Source organism: Mustela nigripes, chromosome 2 (assembly GCF_022355385.1).
Source record: "Mustela nigripes isolate SB6536 chromosome 2, MUSNIG.SB6536, whole genome shotgun sequence".
Taxonomy (NCBI): Eukaryota; Metazoa; Chordata; class Mammalia; order Carnivora; family Mustelidae; genus Mustela; species Mustela nigripes.
This window is the reverse complement of record NC_081558.1, coordinates 15,354,756-15,373,083: the sequence shown is the minus strand read 5'-3', so window position 1 is coordinate 15,373,083 and position 18,328 is coordinate 15,354,756. Positions and strand designations below refer to the sequence as shown.

The 18,328-nt window shown below is 49.9% G+C and overlaps 1 protein-coding gene across 1 annotated transcript in view; it reads right to left on the bottom strand.

The window, feature by feature from the left end:
- Positions 1-18,328, bottom strand: part of EXOSC7 (exosome component 7) — a 34,728-nt gene that overhangs the window by 12,396 nt on the left and 4,004 nt on the right. The window contains exons 2-4 of the mRNA XM_059389546.1: positions 10,472-10,573; positions 10,065-10,159; positions 1,823-1,988 (exon numbers count right to left, since the gene is read on the bottom strand). Coding sequence (XP_059245529.1) covers positions 1,823-1,988; positions 10,065-10,159; positions 10,472-10,573 — 363 coding nt within the window. The remainder of the gene's footprint in view (positions 1-1,822; positions 1,989-10,064; positions 10,160-10,471; positions 10,574-18,328) is intronic.

Here is an 18,328-nt window from a genome sequence, read left to right as displayed (position 1 = left end):
GAAGAGCTCCAGCGGGACTCCTGAGTCAGACCATCGGCTAGGACTCCTGTCTCTGCCACTCAGCTGGGTGGCCACTTCATATCTCCAGGCCTCGCGGAGGCTGAAAGTCCCAAAGGTCCCACAGAGCTGTTCCACAGGCTCAATGAGCTCATGTTTGGAGAGCCCTCAGAAGCGTGTCCAGCACACAGTAAGCGTGAGCTAAGTGCTTCTAGAGAACACTGCTCTGCGCCTTGGTCTCCCCGCAGCCGGCCTCGCAGACAGAGCACGTGTGCTACAGGTCCGTCTGCACTGCGCGCTCTGAGCTTGTGGGTCACAAGCACCTGGGAAGCTCAGCAAAGCGCAGGGTGACACGCTGGCATGTGCGTTCAACTCCAGACCCCAGGCGGTCCTGACGAGCAGCCAGGGCTGAAGACCACCGTCTCCCACTCTGTGCCCGCCTCATGCCAGGAAGGCGCTAGGGAAATACTGACATCTACTCTAGTGGCTGTGGGATCTCCCTGCTGGAAGGACCCTAGGGAGCACATCACCCCCGCCCCCCACCTCCTTGGCAGTTGGGGATACAGAAGCCCTCCCGCTCATGTCACAGTGGCCTGCCACAAACTCTGGCTCATCAGCAAGAGAGGAAATCAAGAGGGCAGAATGTTAAACCCGATCGGCCCGGGGGTCCCCCGAAGGGCAGGTACCAGCCTGACCGCCCTCCTCCCTGTGGTGCAGAGGATAAGCCCACTCCAGGCCTCAGGGCCGCCTGCTCAGGCTCCTCTCTGCGCCACACCACGGGGTAACCCAGGTCAGGCAGTGCAGGTCTGACACTCTCCTCTGCCGCTTGCTGGCCTTGTCCTCTGAGCACCAGGATCCCCCTTGGTACAGCAAAGCCCTGCTTCTCTGTAGGATGACATGAGATCACACCCTTACCATTCCTGGCATGTAACCGGGGCTCAGAGACCCTAGCCTTCTCTCTTGTGGCCAAGCAGGTGCAGCTTAGTAAGAATCTTTCTGCAACACACAGTGGGACGCCCAGGAGGCAGGGGACAGCAGGTGCGATACAGACACCCAGTGGCTTAGTGAGGTCAAGAGCTGGTGCCGGCATTAAAGAGAGGCAATGTTGAGGCCCAACCCCACTCCTCACAAGCTGACTCTGGGGCTGGCTGCTGCACCTCTCCGAGCCTTACTTCACCTGTAAATGGGGAAGACAGCAGTGACTGCTTGCCAGAGCCATAGGGCCTACAAGGAAATGTATATAAAGAGCTCATCCTCCAGGTGCCTGGGTGGCACCCAACTCCTGGTTTCGGCTCGGGTCATGATCTCAGGGTCGTGAGATCAGGCCCCGCACTGGGTCCCAGGCTAGGCAAGGAACATGCTTGAGTTTCTCTCTCCCTCTGCCCCTCCATCTCCCTGTGTGCTCGCTCTCTCTCAAATATATCAATAAATCTGTTTTGTTTTGTTTTTTTTTAAAGCAAGCTCATCCTCATCCCATGCAGATGCGCCAACTTGTCCAACTTCCGCCCATCACCTCCATGGGATGCCACCTCCAGAGCATTTCTGGTTTTGTGTCTCCTTCCCCGACAGGTAGTTAATTTTGGGTGCTACCATGATAGGACTGTTGTGTGACTTTTCCCGTAGGACGGTACTCTCTGCATGCTATGACACATGCGTTGTATTTAACGAAAAAAACTTATTATAGGACATCATGCTTTTTCCACCTAGTCTCACCCTGAAAGTTGAAAGCAGCCACTTAAAGAGGGACACAGCACCGGCAGGAGAGCAGGCCGACTGGTCTCCAGCAGACGCAGACGGTGCGGCCAGTACACCACGTGACACATACCAGTACGTCCACGTAGAGGATCCAGCAGTGCTCCCGGGGGCTGATGCAGAGGGACTTCAGGTCGACGCTTCTCTTGTTGTTAAATATCCGGTAGAGGGTGTTAGCGATCTCTGTGCCAAGGTCATCACCCCCTCGACCTTCAAATTCAGGGGTAGCATTGGCTGAACTACAAAGAGAGGTAACAGAAAAGCTGAGTGAGTCTTTTCAGAAACAAAAAGCAAAGGCACGGGGCTTTGTTCCAGTTGCTCTGTGGAATGCTGGAAGGACAAGCGCTATCAGGAAAAGTCACCACAGTGGGAAAGGACAGCACCTGCCTCTGGTCTCCAGACGTGTACGCAGGGAGCCAGATGGGTACCACGCTCTGTCTGTCAGGGGGCATGACAGGCGTGCCCACCCCCCGGCCCCAAAAGAAGCCATCTTTATCCAAAGAGAAACAAGAGAACAATAGTAAAGTGAACCTTGGCCAGTCATAATTAACTCTGAAGAGTGGAGTACGGCCCTCAGGCAGGCCCAGGAAGCCAGGAGGCCTGTGGCCTCAAGCAGTCTGGTCACAGAGGAGTCATTTCACAGACACCATCCCGAGTTTCCATGGCCTGGAATGCACCATGAAACTCTCAGAGCAGAACCCACAACGCAAGTACAGTGAGGGACCTTCCTGAGATGGCTCAGGTCTGTGTGACAGCAGGTCACACTACATCGCTTATCACTGTACTGAACAGCAGGAAAGGGAGAGAGAAAGACTGGAGGCTGATTCAATATCAGATTGGCCCTTTTACTTGATCTGCTATTTTTTCATGAGGAAAACTTTTCCACTTCGGCCTCCTGAACCTTACTCCCAATGACCTCAATGAAGAAGGAACAGGCATCAACATTTGCTGCCCCAAGCATCACTCAGAAGTGTTAAATGGGCAATTTCTGAGGGTTTTGGCTTAATAAAAACAAACCCTCAAAACATCAGGGCGCCTGGGTGGCTCAGCTGGTTGGACCAGCCTTTGGCTCAGGTCATGATCCAGGAGTCCCGGGATCGAGTCCTGCGTCGGGCTCCCAGCTCCATGGGGAGTCTGCTTCTCCCTCTGACCTTCTCCCCTCTTGTGTTCTCTCCCACTCTCTCTCTCTCAATAAATAAAGAAAATCTTTAAAAAAAAAATCAGTGCAGTAAGTAAACATTCCAGGAATCATTTTACTGTATTGAACAGGGTCCAGAAAGGTAAGACCCAGCTGCTTCACAATGGTCTCTACAAAATCACATACTGAAGCTTTTTCTAGTCCATGCACTCATCCATCTACAAAGTACCAGCTCCCCGCTGGGTACTGGAGGGAGAGCGTGAGCAAGGCGGATGAAGGCCCCAGGGCGGCAATCTCACGAAGTCAGGAGAAACTTCATGATAGGAAGCAAACAGCAGGAGTGGGGCCAGGGAGGATGTTGACCAGTGCTGGGGGTCACAGGAGACCTCACACCAGAACGTGGGCAGAAGTCAAGTCAGGCTGCAGACAGGTGGGGGGGGGCATTCCGGGCAAAGCGACACCCATGTGAAGGCTCAAGGCCGTGCCCACCCCATCCGTGCAATGCTAAAAGAAGTCTCACCTGGGGCGCCTGGGTGGCTCAGTGGGTTAAAGCCTCTGCCTTCGGCTAAGGTCATGATCCCAGAGTCCTGGGATCGAGCCCCACATCTGGCTTTCTGCTCAGAGGAAGAACCTGCTTCCTCCTCTCTCTCTGCCTGCCTCTCTGCCTACTTGTGATCTCTGTCTGCCCAATAAATAAATAAAATCTTAAAAAAAAAAAAAAAAGAAATCTCACCTGATATATTTAAATAGTCCATTCGAATATAGGCAGAAGAATGACCCCTGAAACAATGAGAGTATATCACCATATAGTAACTGTGCTTCTCGGACTCTACAGCCTTCCCCTTCCACTACGAGCCAGCAGAGCCCCAGCTGAAAGTCTCCAAGAGAAACTTCCATCAGCCTTGCTGTTCCCTCACTGCTTCTGCTGGACATAGGCACTGAGCCATGAAAAGCAGCTCATTTACGGTGAAATAATCAAGTTCCCAGGGACCAACTGAATAATTTTGTACAGCCAGCAAAACAAAAGTTGTTTCTAATTTACACACTAAGCAATCAATATTAAAATCCATCTTTTAAGTAAAACACATCCATACAGATCTGAGCAGACAAATCCAGCCAGAGGCACTTGTGCTTAAAATGTGCACTTTCCTGACTACAATGGGCCACACCCTGGGGGGGGATTAATGACTCAGGTTTTCAGGCATCTGTTCTTTTATGACCCTAAGGGATGGCTTACAAATCTTCCCAGGTCCAACTGGCTGAACTAACCCACCCACAAAACCACGCCCCACTGGGGTTTTTTTTGACACTGAACTAATTTAAAGTGGGAACTTTTCCTATTCTAAAAGCCACCCCCCCTTTTCTTTAAACACATTATTCTTTCAGCACAGCTGGTAGCCAGGCAGAGAAGAAGGTTTAGAAGCTTATGAGACTACAGAAAGCTCCTCTGTCTGGCTGGTGCCTAGGCCCTGAAGGGACTTGGGGGAAGAGGCTAGAAAAACGGAAGGAAATTGTTGGGGCAGGGGTGGGGACACAATAATACTTCAGGTGACGTGAGAAAAGCCAGAGAACCCATATTCTAACAAAGGATGAAGAGTAGGGTTGGGTTGGGATAGAGAACGGAGGGTCCCCTCTCATCACTAGGGGTGCTCCTAGCACCAGGACACTTCTTGGTACAGGTAGACAGTGATACAGACCCAGAAAAGGACCCTCAGAGACCCTGTCAGAGGACAAGGATGCCCACAGCGACTGGCCAGGTAACCCCGAGAACAAAGAGCTACCGGTGACCCGCAGGCAGTGATGGAGACTCTGACAAACCTTCCAGCCTATCTAAAGGCATTTTAACTCAGCTTTGAAAACAAACTCCGGTAGTGAAACCAAAATCTCACAGGTGAGCCCGGCAAGACCTCAGATGGGCCGACTCTCTCATTTCACCAAGAGGAAAACTTGAATGTTCTTTTGGAACCACTGGAAACCACTGTGAGTACGTCAGATGTACCAGCTCACTGTATTCTCACAACCCGGCGGACGAGCTAGGCACTATTTCTGACCCCATTTTAGAGAAAATGGAACTGAGTCCCAGAAAGGTTACATAATTTGTCCAAGCTCACACAACTCGTGACTGGGGAGCAAAGATTCCAACCCAGGCAGCCTGGCCCTTACCTGCTAGGCGGCACCGGACTCCCACTGAATGCGTCGTCTGCCGCGCCTGGCATGTAGCCTAACGTGAGTCAAGGTCATGAATGGATGCTCTGGTCTTGGGACTTATTACTAGACCACAAATACTGGAATCAAGGAATGCAGGCTAAAGGAGTCCTAGATAAAAAGCTTCCCTATTAAGTGCAAAGTTAAAAGGGAGAGAGAGTGCGCAGGCTGTTAACCCTCACCCCCTGCTCGGAGGTATCACAATACATTCTTTCAGTAGCCGAGTATACACTTGGGGCTTGGGGCATAAAACCAAGCGCTTTCTGCGGCTACAGCTGCCAAAACCAACTCAGATCCTTCATAGAGCGTGACCTAACCCCTCTTCCCGCGCTGTGGGGAAACTGCTTACCAAGCCAATAAACTAATAAAATTCCTGGGAACGCTGCCGCTCCCCATTCTCCACCCCTCCTGACTCATCACCTCTGCTCTGCTCCCCCTGCTTGGGCCATCTCTGGTTTAACTGGGGTAGGGTGAGATCAAGGCCATGTCTACCTGAGACAGGACTTCAGACATTAGACCCATTGTTTCCCTGGTGATCAATCTGGCCTGCAAATCAATGGAATCTTACAGCCAGGCAGAAGAAAGCGATTTAGTGGGTCCGCGGGGCAGGGCCAACTCTGGCCCTTACCCGTCCAGCTCTGCGGCAGGCCCCAATTCCTCCCATTCCCCTGTGTGCACAGGTGCTCATTCCTGAACCTGCAGAAGCTTCCCCATGAGTGGGAACGGGGGCATGAGCACATTCGGAGCTTTTCATGGTAAGCCCCTGACTGAGGTTTCTGGGAGAGTTATCAGCTCTGGAGACTTCCAGAATACAGCTAGCTTCGACTTACTTTCTTTGCAGGTTGCCTGTCTGCTTTGTCCTCCTCTCCGCACTCCAATCAGGCACTAACAGTGACCTCCTTCGAGCAGCACTAAGCAGTGAGGAGCTGAGATCAAGTGGCTCCATCCACCAATTCAGGGCTGAAGCTTCCGGTTCAACATTAGTGATGAATACGAGTGATCACAATGAAAAGTAGTTACGATCTCACAGGGTAGTAGCAGGTGTTAGGCACACTGAAATGTCGATGAATGACCGAAGCCTCTCCGAAAGGCTAAACCAGGCTTCCAGATACCCCCTATCAACATGGTGTCAGAACTATGAAGAGACTAGATGGACCGCCACCTAGTGGTAGCCCAGAGTCACATACCAGAGCTCCCTAAATTCTTACCCTCCTCTGGGCTTCAGATAGAGGGACACCAAAGTTTCTAAGCTCTGATTTAAAACAGGCTGTTCTCAAGTTACAGCTAACACACCAAAGACATGAGATAGGAGCCAGGAGGTCTTGAGTGTGCTCCCAGTTTTAGTGATGCCAGGCGTCTCCAGCATAGTGCTCAGGAACCCCAAGTCTTTGCTACTCTATGGGGATGGGGTCAGAGTCAGTGCAGCCAGGTACCCTCCCCAAAGGGCAGCATTCCCAAGACACAGGGGAAATTATGGGGTGGGAGGCAATGTCTGCCTCAGGTGCCACGTATTCTTCCAAGTAGACAAAACTGAAGTAGAATGAGGTAGCAGAAAAGTAGTTTTCTGAGACTTCTCAAACCACTGGGAATTTAAATAATGAAACCCTGGAAGTTGCTGATCAGTCAAGTCAAGCTGGGCTCAGACTGACAGCCTACCTGACCCCAAGCTCCGGAACAACACCTCTGCTTCGGTCTGAAGCCTGGGGCTCTCAGCGGAGGGCTCGGTGGGGGCACCCTTGGTGCTGGGCACAGCCACAGACGTCCAGGAACCATTCCTATTCGCTGGGGAATAAAGGGGTTCGTATACGCAATTACGAGTTGTCTTTGAAGACCCAGGTGAGGTTCCGAACCGACGGAGCTTGGTAAATCGTCTCCCTTCTCTGGAGGAACACAAGGTTTTACAAATGTCTCACGGTGACTCCACCTGCTAAACTGATCACTAACCCAGCCACATGAAGACACTACAGTGTGCCACCTTGTGATTATCCATCTTGATAGAGTCCAGAGAACTCCCTGGGAACTGGAGCTTCCGGGCCTGCGGAGGGTCTCCTGAGCCTTACAAAGGGAGAAAGGAGAGGAGCAGGCAGCCCTGCTTGGCCACGAGGGAGAGGCTCCTCCTAGAACCCGGATCTTGGGAAGAGCTGGGTCCAAGAGTCCTCCCACCCCGGAGTCACCCTCCCTGTACAGCTGGGACAAGAAAGGGACAAGAGCAGCAGGCTAACCTGGAGTCATGTTCAGACACAGAGCCACAGTGAAATACGTCCCCTAGGCCAAGCATCCGAGGGCAACACCTTCCCTTTGGTGTGGTTGGGCTGACAGTCTGTGGTCGGCCGAAGATGAAGGAGGTACAAGATAATAAAGAGGTGAAAAAGAAAAGCAAATTACAGTCCTTTGCACATGGTGCCTGCTCCTCAGTGACTGTTCGCTGCACTGAATCAGGCAGATCAAGGCCAGGAGAGGCATTTTCTTCCACCAAGAGCAAAGGGGTAAGTTGGAGACCTGAACGAGGTCACTGCGACTTAAAGGATGGGCCAGTCCCACTGGATGACTCAGGCTGGTGAGAGCCTGAGTCCAACCAAGGGGAGGAGACTGCCTCAGGGGGTGGGGGATGGGGAGGTCGCTCAGGGCAGGGTGCAAGAAAGGACTAGAATGAAAACTGGACAGAAAGCTGACTGCAGATATGTTCTCAGAACTCTGAGCACAACATCCCTGGAAAGTTGGCTTCTGCGGGCTCCATGGAGTAGAACAAGCCAAGGCAGACTGGGAGAAGCCTGAGCTGGCATGACCAGCTCTACGACCCTGGGGAATTCCTGACCCTCTCTCAAACTGATCATCTCTCTAATACCAATGTTGTGAAGACCAACTTCTTTTTAATTTAATTTAATTTTATTTATTTATTTGTGGGGGGAGGGAGAGGGAGTGAATCTTAAGCAGTTTGCACGCCCAGTGTGGAGCCCAATTCGACACTTGATCCCACGATCCTGAGATCATGACCTGAGCTGAAATCAAGCGTAGACACTCAACCAACTCAGCCACCCAAGGACCAACCTTTGAGTGTGAAAGAAGACCAGAAGACTCAAACTCATTATATAAATGGGGGGTCAGCATCTATGCCAAAAAGGTGCACGAGCAGGCCCAGGGCTGCCATCTTTAGAAGCGCCTGCTTGCAAGGTGGGCCCTCATTTGCCATCTGGGAACTTGACAATAAGACCTTTCCCAGTCAACAGTGAACTGTGGTCCGCTGTCGCTGGACTATTGGTGCAAATAATGTGATAAGGTGAATATGTGCTTTCCTTCCAGGAGTCTGGAATTTTGGTACGTGTTAAGCAGAGGGTGCCCATGTGACTGGCCCCGATAAAAATCTTGGGTGCTGAGTCTCTAATGGGCTTTCTTGGGCAGAATCATCACACACAAGTTGCTACATTTCCGTTGCTATGATAAATCTCAGCCATGAGTTCAACTATATGCTGGGTCCTGTGGGCCCTTCCAGCTAATCTCCAAATATGGGGGTGGTCTTGGGGACTCTAATACAGAATCTATATTAGATTAGCTCATGTACCTAGCATGAGCTAACAGAGATCTTTACCAACTCAAGAAAGCCTACTGTCACCACACAATTAGAAGTGAAGTTACAGATGGAAGATGGGACTGGGCCCCAAGCCCAAGAAAGGGGAGGCAATAAATGGGGGAGGAGGGGGCAGGGAACATTTCCTGAAAGCCCGCTAGGAGCCAATCACTGCGGTGGTGCCCACTCTATCTTCCTGATTTCCTTTCTTCATCATTACAATAGTATCATTATTCCTATTTTTTAGATAAAGAAATTCAGGCATAGAGAGACTGAGTAACTAGCCTGAGGTCACAAAGCTGGCCAGAAGAGTCTGGCTGGCTGCAGAAAGTGCAGAGTCCTGGCTCCTCCCAGCGCCCACACTGCCTGCCTCGATGCCACTCCCTCCATTGGGCTGTTTGGCCAGCCCTTGTCCTTTCTCTGCCAAGCAAGTCATGAAATGTTTTCTGCAAAACTCGAGCAGGAAGAGAAACAGGGCATCTGAGACCAAATGACCCTTATCATCTACGTTTGATATTTTTCAAAGCATCACAAAACCCATCATTTTACTTGACTCTCAGAACCACCATGTGCCGGGCTGCCGGGCAATGCCCTCCTTTCTCGGACGGGGACAATGAGGCCCAGCACAGACCAGGTGACTAGGACAAGGGCAGGACTCAAGCCAAGGCCTTCTTCCACATATCCCAGTGTCCGGCACCCAGGAGGGATGCAGGAAATACCTGCTGGCTGCAGGAATGATGACTGAATACAAAATAAAAGTAGGTTCAACAGGAAACCAGAGGTCTCGTCTCTGAATTTTCTTTTAAACCATTTTCTCCTTTAGGGAGGGTGGGAGGCTCAGCTGGCTAAGTGCCTGACTCCTGATTTCCGCTCAGATCACGTTCTTGGTGTTGTGGGATGGAGCCCTGATCCAGGCTCCACGCTTAGCAGGCAGTCTGCTCAAGGATTTTTTTTTCTCCCTCTCCCTCTGCCCCTCCTGCCCGGCTCATGCACACATATGTGTTCTCTCTCTCTCAAATAAATAAATGTATCTTTTTAAAAATATACATCATTTTTCTTTCCAAACATATACATAAGGATACCTGGGTGGCTTAGGTGTCCGACTTTTGAACTCACCCAGGTCTTGATCTTGGGGTCGTGAGTTCAAGCCCTACATTGTGCTCCACACCCAGTATGAAGCCTACTTAAAAAAAAAAAAATGTGGGACGCCTGGGTGGCTCGGTCCGCTGAGTGCCTGCCTTTGGTTCAGGTCATGATCCCAGGATCCTGGGATCGAGTCCCTTGTCAGGTTCCTTGCTCAGCGGGGAGCCTGTTTCTCCCTCTGCCTCCAGCTCCCTCCATTTGTGCTCTGTCTCTCTCTCTCAAATAAATAAATAAAAATTTTTTTAAAAAATGCAAAGTACTGACCAGTCAACGAAGAACTCCAAGTAACCTTCATCTGGTTTCTCTAGCTTCGGTGTCCCCATTTCTGCTTTCACTCCCACCAAGATGTCTGTGTGACCCTGTAGACACATGCAAGAAGGGGAGAAGCGTTCTCACTCAGGGTAGGTAGCCAGATACCCAACTGCCAACCTCCTCTCCCAGACTAGGCCCCTAGGGGACTCTTTTAGGAGCACTGCAAATGAACTTGGGAAGTGGCCCTTTGAAGAGGTAAGGGGTCCTTCAGATCTGTACAGATGCCCTCCCAGAATCTGGCTTGGGTCTTGGATTCCCTGGAAAAATATGCACTCCAAAGCCCAGAGGGGCCCGCAGCTGGCTCCCTAGGGCCTGCCTATCCTCCCCCGGGGCACGGCCTGTGGCCACAGGGTACTCACCAGCTTGACCCTGGCAGACCCACTGGTGTTAGACACCACGTCGGTTTCTACTTCGACACATCGGTAGTCCTCACAGCCACGGCCATCCACACGGAGGTCCTCCTAAGGGCAATAACCACAACCCTAATACAATCACAACCCAACCACCAACAGACCTCTAAAGTCATGCATGCCATCTCCCCCAGAGATCTAGGCAATACAGCATTGACCCTCTCTTAGCAAATCACTCAGAAGTCTGTCCTTATAGCAAGGAACAATATTACTATTTTCCACATGAGGGAATGAAGACTCAAAGAAGTAAAGCTATGTATCTGAGGTCCCACGACTGGCGAGAGCAAAGCTGGGTTTCCCATCCAGGCCCAAACGAGGGCAAAGTCCATCCTACATCTCACGACCCCAAACAGGCAGACGGAACAGAGAAAATCTGAACGAGAGACAAAATAAGTTGGCAATTCCCAAACAGCATCAGAAGTCTACGTTGTCAGAGTTACATCTGCCCCAGCTGTGCCCCCCCAAACTTAGCAAGATCTACGCCATGGACAGCCAAAGACATCCAGTGCTTCTCTTCTAAGGCAGGCATTGCCGAGAACAGGGACAGCAAGCTTCCGCCCGAGGGCCACCTGCTTCTGTGAAACGCTGCACTGGAACACAGCCACGCCTGCTTTCAAGCTACGATAGCAGAGCTGAGTGGTTGTGACGCACATCTTCTAACCTGTGAGCCCCAAATCTTCACTATCCAGCCCTTTATAGGAAAAGTGTGCCAACCCCTGCTACCGAAGATGGCCTTCAGAGTGGTCTGCGTACTGCCTACCCCTTATCTCCAAGTATTTACTTCTTCTGCCATCTACATCCATCAGCATAACTCACGGATATCTGCTCTAGGCTGCGGCTGTAATCCAATACTGTCATTACTTATGCCGTTGCTCCAAGTGTTCCCGATTTGGCCACTGGGGGTTCCTCTGGGTTGGTTCCTGCATTCTTTCAACATGCCTGAAATCGTTTTCGAGCACATCTTTACTTCTGACAAGACAAGATGTTCCGGCCTCTGGTATTTCTCCCTGCCCCAGACCTGGGATCAGCCCTTTCTCCAAGGAGTCCTGGTTCCTTTCACTGAGGAACGGTGCTTTATAAACCAGGATCTGGCTGCTAAGTTAAGTTCACTGCTGCCAGGGTACCACTGCTTCCAGAACTTCTCCGCAGAGCTAGAGGACATCTGTGTATGCTAACCCACACAGCTGCATTTATTTCTGAGTCCGTCCACGTAACTAACAAAAGGCCACGTGTTCACGCGGAGAGTTGGTTCTAACCTTCCTCCTTGTCTTATCTGTAACTTATTTCTCAGAAAGTGAGAAACCTGGCTCTCATTATCCGCAATGTATTTATGTATTTGTTAAATCCTGAGAATCAAATTTACGTGGAGTACCGTTCTTCTTGTCTCCACCCTTAGAGTGCCCACCCGGAATCCCATCTCCCAGTGGTCTTCCCCATCCTTCAGTGCGGCTCTGCTACTCCCCCGCACGGTGAGGTTCATCTGTAACTGTGCTCCAGGGCGGCTCCCTCATATCCCAGCTACTTTTAATTACTCATTTACTTTTCCGGTATGTGGACTACCACCGCGACTCTAGGAGTCAAAATTATCAGGACAAGTGTGCTCAGGGAAAGGCCGCTCTCCCCTCGGCCCTATTTTCATGCCTTCTTCTTTCTAGCTCTTTCCCACCCACCCCAGGCAGTTTGTTTAATTGCTGGTTCATTGTTCCTGTATCTCCTTTGCACAAATGAGCAGATACATGAATTTATATCCCTTTCTTCCTTATATGAAGAGTAACATGCTACAGACACTCTTTTATACTTTGCTTCTTTTTTTTTTTTAAATATTTAATAATACATATGTAGGCAATCACTACACATCAGCTCATGGAGATCTTCCTCGTTCTTTGTAAACATTTCTTGAAAGTACTCTTCTTTCAGAAAAGGACTCAGACTTCATTAGATTCTCAAAGGGGTTAATGCTCCTCAAAATTTTTTTTTAAGATTTTCTTTATTTATTTGACACAGAGAGAGAGACACCACAAGTAGGCATAGAGGCAGCAGAGTGGTGGGGGGTGGTGGGAGCAGGCTCCCTGCTGAGCAGAGAGCCAGATGTGGGTCTCAATCCCAGGACTCTGAGATCATGACCTGAGCCGAAGGCAGAGGCTTAACCCACTGAGCCACCCAGGCACCCCATCTCCTCAAAATGTTTAAAAACACTGTCCTAAAGTATGTAACTGGTAACAAATTTACCTTTAAACTGCCTGGCTAACTGCATATATGACTGACATTTTTATTTGGAGACACTGAAATCCAGCGAAGCACTGTACTCACCCAGCTCTGACCTTCTTCCACTGTGTTTCTACTCTTGCCCTATCCCCCTCCTGTTAATCAGAGGAAATACACATCACAAGTCAGCCTGAAGTCCCTCTGAGGCTCGTCTGCTCTCCAGGCCATCCCCTACCTGGAGGGAGTCCCCATCGTGAGTCTGGGGAGACCAGTACTTGAAAAGCAACAGATGTTCAAGTCTAGGAAATGAACCTCCAGGGAAGAATTCCATAAAGTGATTCCTCTTCCCTGGAGGATCCCAAAACTACATAATAACTGCCTCTTGATGACCCCACCCAGAGAAGAGGAAAGGCTTCCTAGGTTAATCTCCGATGCCCCATCCTCCAGGTGTGCCCTATGAGGAAAGTGAAAACGGGCCCAGAAACGTGATTTATGAAGGCTGCCCCTACCTGAGCTGCAGGTCAGGTGCAAGTGTGAGCACTGACTAGGACTCTCAGTCAGGGGCTCCAGGCCTGGTCTCGCATAACTAGCTGCCTGATCTAGGACAAGATGCTTGAGACTAGTACCTCCTTCGTTAAAAGACGGACATTGAATCAGAAGGCCTCAAAGGTACTTCTCTAATTCTACAGATCCATAAATTAAAACAGCCACAATTACTTGCAAAAACTAATAGGAGCTATTCTCTAATGGGCATTTACTATATTTGGGATAACGCGATAGGAATGCTACACAGCTGACACATTTAACTCTCACAATAACCCTGTGAGACAGCTTTTTTCATCCCTTTAACAGATAAGGAAAGAGGATGAAAGATGCAAAACGTCTGGCCCCAGGTCACACGGCCAGTAAGAAGCACTTGAACTCCAAGCCAGAGCTCTTAACCCACAATTCCACATGGTCCTCTGCATTCTGGAGGGTCTCTCCAATGGGCAACAGGAGACAGCCTCCCTCGAAGGGTGAACTGCTGGCTCTACCAGTTGGTCACAACAATGGAGAAAACAACTCTGAACGCAGGGAGGACACAGGTGACAGGGTTTCCAACTATGGCTTTAAAATATCACTTTTCTGGGGACGCCTGGGTGGCTCAGTTGGTTGGACGACTGCCTTCAGCTCAGATCAATGATCCTGGAGTCCCGGGATCAAGTCCCACATCGGGCTCCCAGCTCCACGGGGAGTCTGCTTCTCTCTCTGACCTTCTCCTCGCTCATGATCTCTCTCATTGTCTCTCTCTCAAATAAATAAATAAATAATCTTTAAAAAAAAAAAATCACTTTTCTGGAAAGATCTAGTCACTAGCCCCTGTTCCAGGATGGAAAACCGGGCCTCACCAGGTACTGCCTTTCCAGCCTTTAAATCACTCTCTGCACTCTTAATCTCGAATAACAAACTGAGGGTTGCTGGAGGGAGTGGGGTCGGGAGAGGGTGGTGGGGTTATGGACTTGGTGGGGGGGTGCTGTGGTGAGTGCTGTGAAGTGTGTAAACCTGGCGATTCGCCGGGCCTAAAAATACATTATATGTTTATTAAAAAAATTAAATTTTTTTTTTTTTAAATCACTCTCTGCTCCCTGGGGAAGGCTCACTGGGAAAGGCTCAGGTGACAAGTAAGAGATAAACAAAAAGCTATAAATTTTCCTTCCCAAGGATGCACAGAGTATATATTTTTTTCCATAGAAAAAAAAAAGCACCGAAGAGAATAGGAGAAAAACAAACCAAAAACAAACAAACAAACAAATTAGTCCACAAATCACTGCACTCAGGAATATTTTTTTTTAAATCCAGCTTTCCTCATAAAAGGCTTAAAAATTACCCAAACCTGCTTGTTCTGGCTCAGAGCCAGACTCCCTACCAAAATGTTTATTCACCAGTAGTACTCGGAAGCAAAGGAATTAATCCATGTGTGACCATTTAAACAGGGGCTGCCCCGCAGCAAAAGCTCCATCCAAAAACCCAACAGAAATGTCAACAAATGCGGGACACCACCATGGAGTGATGGGACAGGGTTGCCCTTCTCCGCAGAGGGGGCTGGAGCCCAAGGGGGCTGGGACAGCTCCTGATGACTTTCCAGTTGTTTCTTACCCAGCCACAACATCTCTGCCGACTGGGTGTGGTGTGGTGTGGTGGAGTCCTCTCCAACCCATATATATATATGTGTGTGTGTATATAAATACACACACATATATATATTTAATATATTATTTATATATATATTATATGTACTATATATATATTTAAAGATTTATGTATTTATTTGAGACAGAGAGAGAAAAAGAGCATTCTAGGGAGAGGGACAGAAGAAAAGAAAGAGAGAATCCCAAGCAGACTACTCCCCACTGAGCATGGAGCCCGACATGGGGCTCCCTCCCATGACCCTGAGATCATGACCTGAGCCAAAACCAAGTGTTGGATCCTCAACTGACAGAGCCACCCACACGCCCCTCAACCTGTATTTAAATCTCTCCTGTCACATACCAGCTTTGTGACCTTGCACAAGTTAACTCTTCAACAGCTTGGAGTCCGTCTCTTCATCTGGAAAGCAGGAATCACCCCAACCTTACAGAGTGAGAGGAGAATCCAAAAGCCAGGAATCATTTCGGGGACCCTCAGCGCACTGTAGCACACACAAGTGCCTCCTGCACAGTTCCCTTCTCCCGCTTCCCACCTATCTGCTATCTGCTCACCGAATCCTCAAAAACAAGCCTGCAGGGAGCTTATGCATGAGGAAGGTCACTGAGGCACCCGTTTCGCTGTCCATGGCAGAGTGGAAGGACAAGGGACTCCCCAGAGACACCTGTCTCAGACCCAAGTAACCCAGTCCTATCACTCATTAAAGGAGGCTGACAAGTTGGCTCTACTAACCTAACATGCTGGGGAGAATTTAGACTGTGGCCTTGGCAGTGAGGTTAACCCCCCATTACCTTGTTCTGACCTGTCCAACACCTTGGACCTGCTACAGAACAGAGACTAGAACACTTCTACTAGAATGCAACCCCACTTAGGAGAAGGACCACATCAGATCTGGCTCTGCAGGCCATGGCCCAAGTCACAGCGGGCAAAACCAGATGTCAGTCCTCATTCACCTTCCGAGTGTACTGGGTAGTCTGCAGTTAAAGGATGTGATTCTGTTCACTTCACAGAGCGCCTGGGTGCAGGCTTTTCATGCCGTGGGCCCGCAAATGGGAAGGGCACGGGACTCAGAATCAAGAGTCCTGGGGGCTGGCTCCAGCTTTGCATGGCCGGGTTGAACAGCTGAATACGGACTGTTCCGCTTTACAGCGGAACTGACTGTCCCAGTGTCAGCCTTGTTCCCCCTTTTTTGTGCTGTTCTGCCAATGATGCTTACAATGAAAACTAGAGCCACAGAAAAGAAATGAAAATCATCAGCTGAGCTACACCTCCCTTCAACTGACACAAAAATTCCATAAGATGGCTTTGACAAAGTCCAGAGAGGAATGCCTCTTGGTGAGGCTCATCCATCGCTAGGGCCTGGTCTGAAGCTTTGAAGGCCAGTTTCATGTACAGGTCACGGCCACAGCACCAAGAAGCAGGCCTGTAGGAAACCTACCCTGCCTCTGGCTCCACTGAGGCCATAAGACTGAGCCACAGTCCACTTCTAACAGCCAGAGCCAGTGGTGGGGGTGTTTGACCCCACGTACAATCCGGAGAGCAACCTGCTCCTCTGGCATGAAACTGACTCTCTCCTTGGAATCTGATCTCTGACCTGGGAAATACTTGAGAAGAAGGGAGTTCAAGAGGAACTGACAGGTCAGGTACGGAGGGTGGCCAGAGCGACCATATGAAAGAAAGGCCAGGGTGGGGGATGGGGAGGCGGTGACAGATTTTTTTGCCAAGATGAAGGGAAGCTGGACAGCAAGTGCTGCAGAGAAGAGATACACTCCAGGAGAATGGAGTGGAGGTGTCACCACCGACATAAAGATGAGCGGAGAGTCACACAGACCATGTGGTCCATGGTGGAGCTGCCTTGGGACTTTCTAGCCCTTGCCACAAATCTGCTTTTTCTGGAGATGATTTAATAATCTCTAGCCCTCAATTGCCACAGGCTGAACCGCTGGCGGGGTCACTGTGAAGACTGGGAACACAGTGTGCACAGTTCAGCACAAAGCCACACTTCTGACGGAAAAAACAAACTTGAAAAGGACCCAACATCTCTTCGGCGTTGACCACCTGCCAGGCGCGCTGTATTTCCCCATCTCAACATTTCTCACAAACCCATTCTGCCCAACCCCCCCCCCCCCACAATGGATACAGTCTCATTTTACCAGAGGAAGCTGGCTCAGAAACTCAGGTAAAATCGCTCTCACTGTGAATGGCATGGCTGGGAAAAGGGCTCCTCTTGGTCTGGCTCCCAGGTCCTCCTGCTAACCCAGCAGGAGACCACGCGACCTCAGGCTGGCAGGAGCAGGGACTCGGCAGCGGACTCTCAGCTGGACCAGGCCAATGTCCGCTGGCGGCATCGAAATCTCCTGACACTTTATGAACATGTCCATTCCCAGGCTCCAACCCCAAAGGTAGAGATTCAGAAGGTCTGGGCAAAGCCTGGGAATCTGCACTTTGCAGGTGAATGAAAGGTACTTCAAGACTTCAGAATCAGCAGGCTGAAGCGGAGGTCAGCTGTGTCTCCTCAGGAAGAAAACGCACACCTAGCCAGTTGCTCAAGCCTGAAAGAGGGTAAACCCTAGATTCTGCAAATTCTAAAATCTGCCCCCCACAATCCCTGAGTATTGTAAATAGAGAAAAAAACAATTTGAGATACGAGTCGGTAAAACAAAAGCTGTACAAAGAAAGGCAAATACAATTCTAAAGGAACTTAACAAAAGTGGGAAAGATATGGGGCGCCTGGGTGTCTCAGTGGGTTAAAGCCTCTGCCTTCGGCTCAGGTCATGATCTCAGGGTCCTGGGATCAAGTCCCACATCAGGCTCTCTGCTCGGCAAGGAGCCTGCTTCCTCCTCCTCTCTCTCTCTGCCTGCCTCTCTGTCTACTTGTGATCTCTGTATGTCAAATAAATAAATAAAATCTTTTTTTTTTTTTTTTAAGAGCTCGATCCCAGGAACCTAGGATCATGACCTGAGCCGAAGGCAGAGGCTTTAACCCACTGAGCCACCCAGGCGCCCCATAAATAAAATCTTAAAAAAAAAAAAAAAAGTGGAAAAGATACTACTTGGAAAGATAACATATATACCATGAACTATTTAAAGTCTAGAAAAATGGAGCGTGGGAGGGGGCAGTGTCCAGAACGTCCCCTCTTCCTTCCTGTTGCTCACATGCTTCCAGATGGAAAGAGAAAGAAAGAGAAGTAGAAACAGGGATTCTCTCTGGCCCTTGCTCTGGGAACCCTATTTAAGGACCACATGACCAAGGCTTTCACTGCAGTAGGAAAGCACCATGAAAGTCAGGTACGGGCTCTTGTGATCACAGATCTGGATTTCTGTCCCCGCTCCACCACGTACTCTGTGTGTGACCTTGGACCCTGTCTGAGCTCAGTTCTTCATCTGTAATATAGAGGTAATCAATACCTTCAAGCC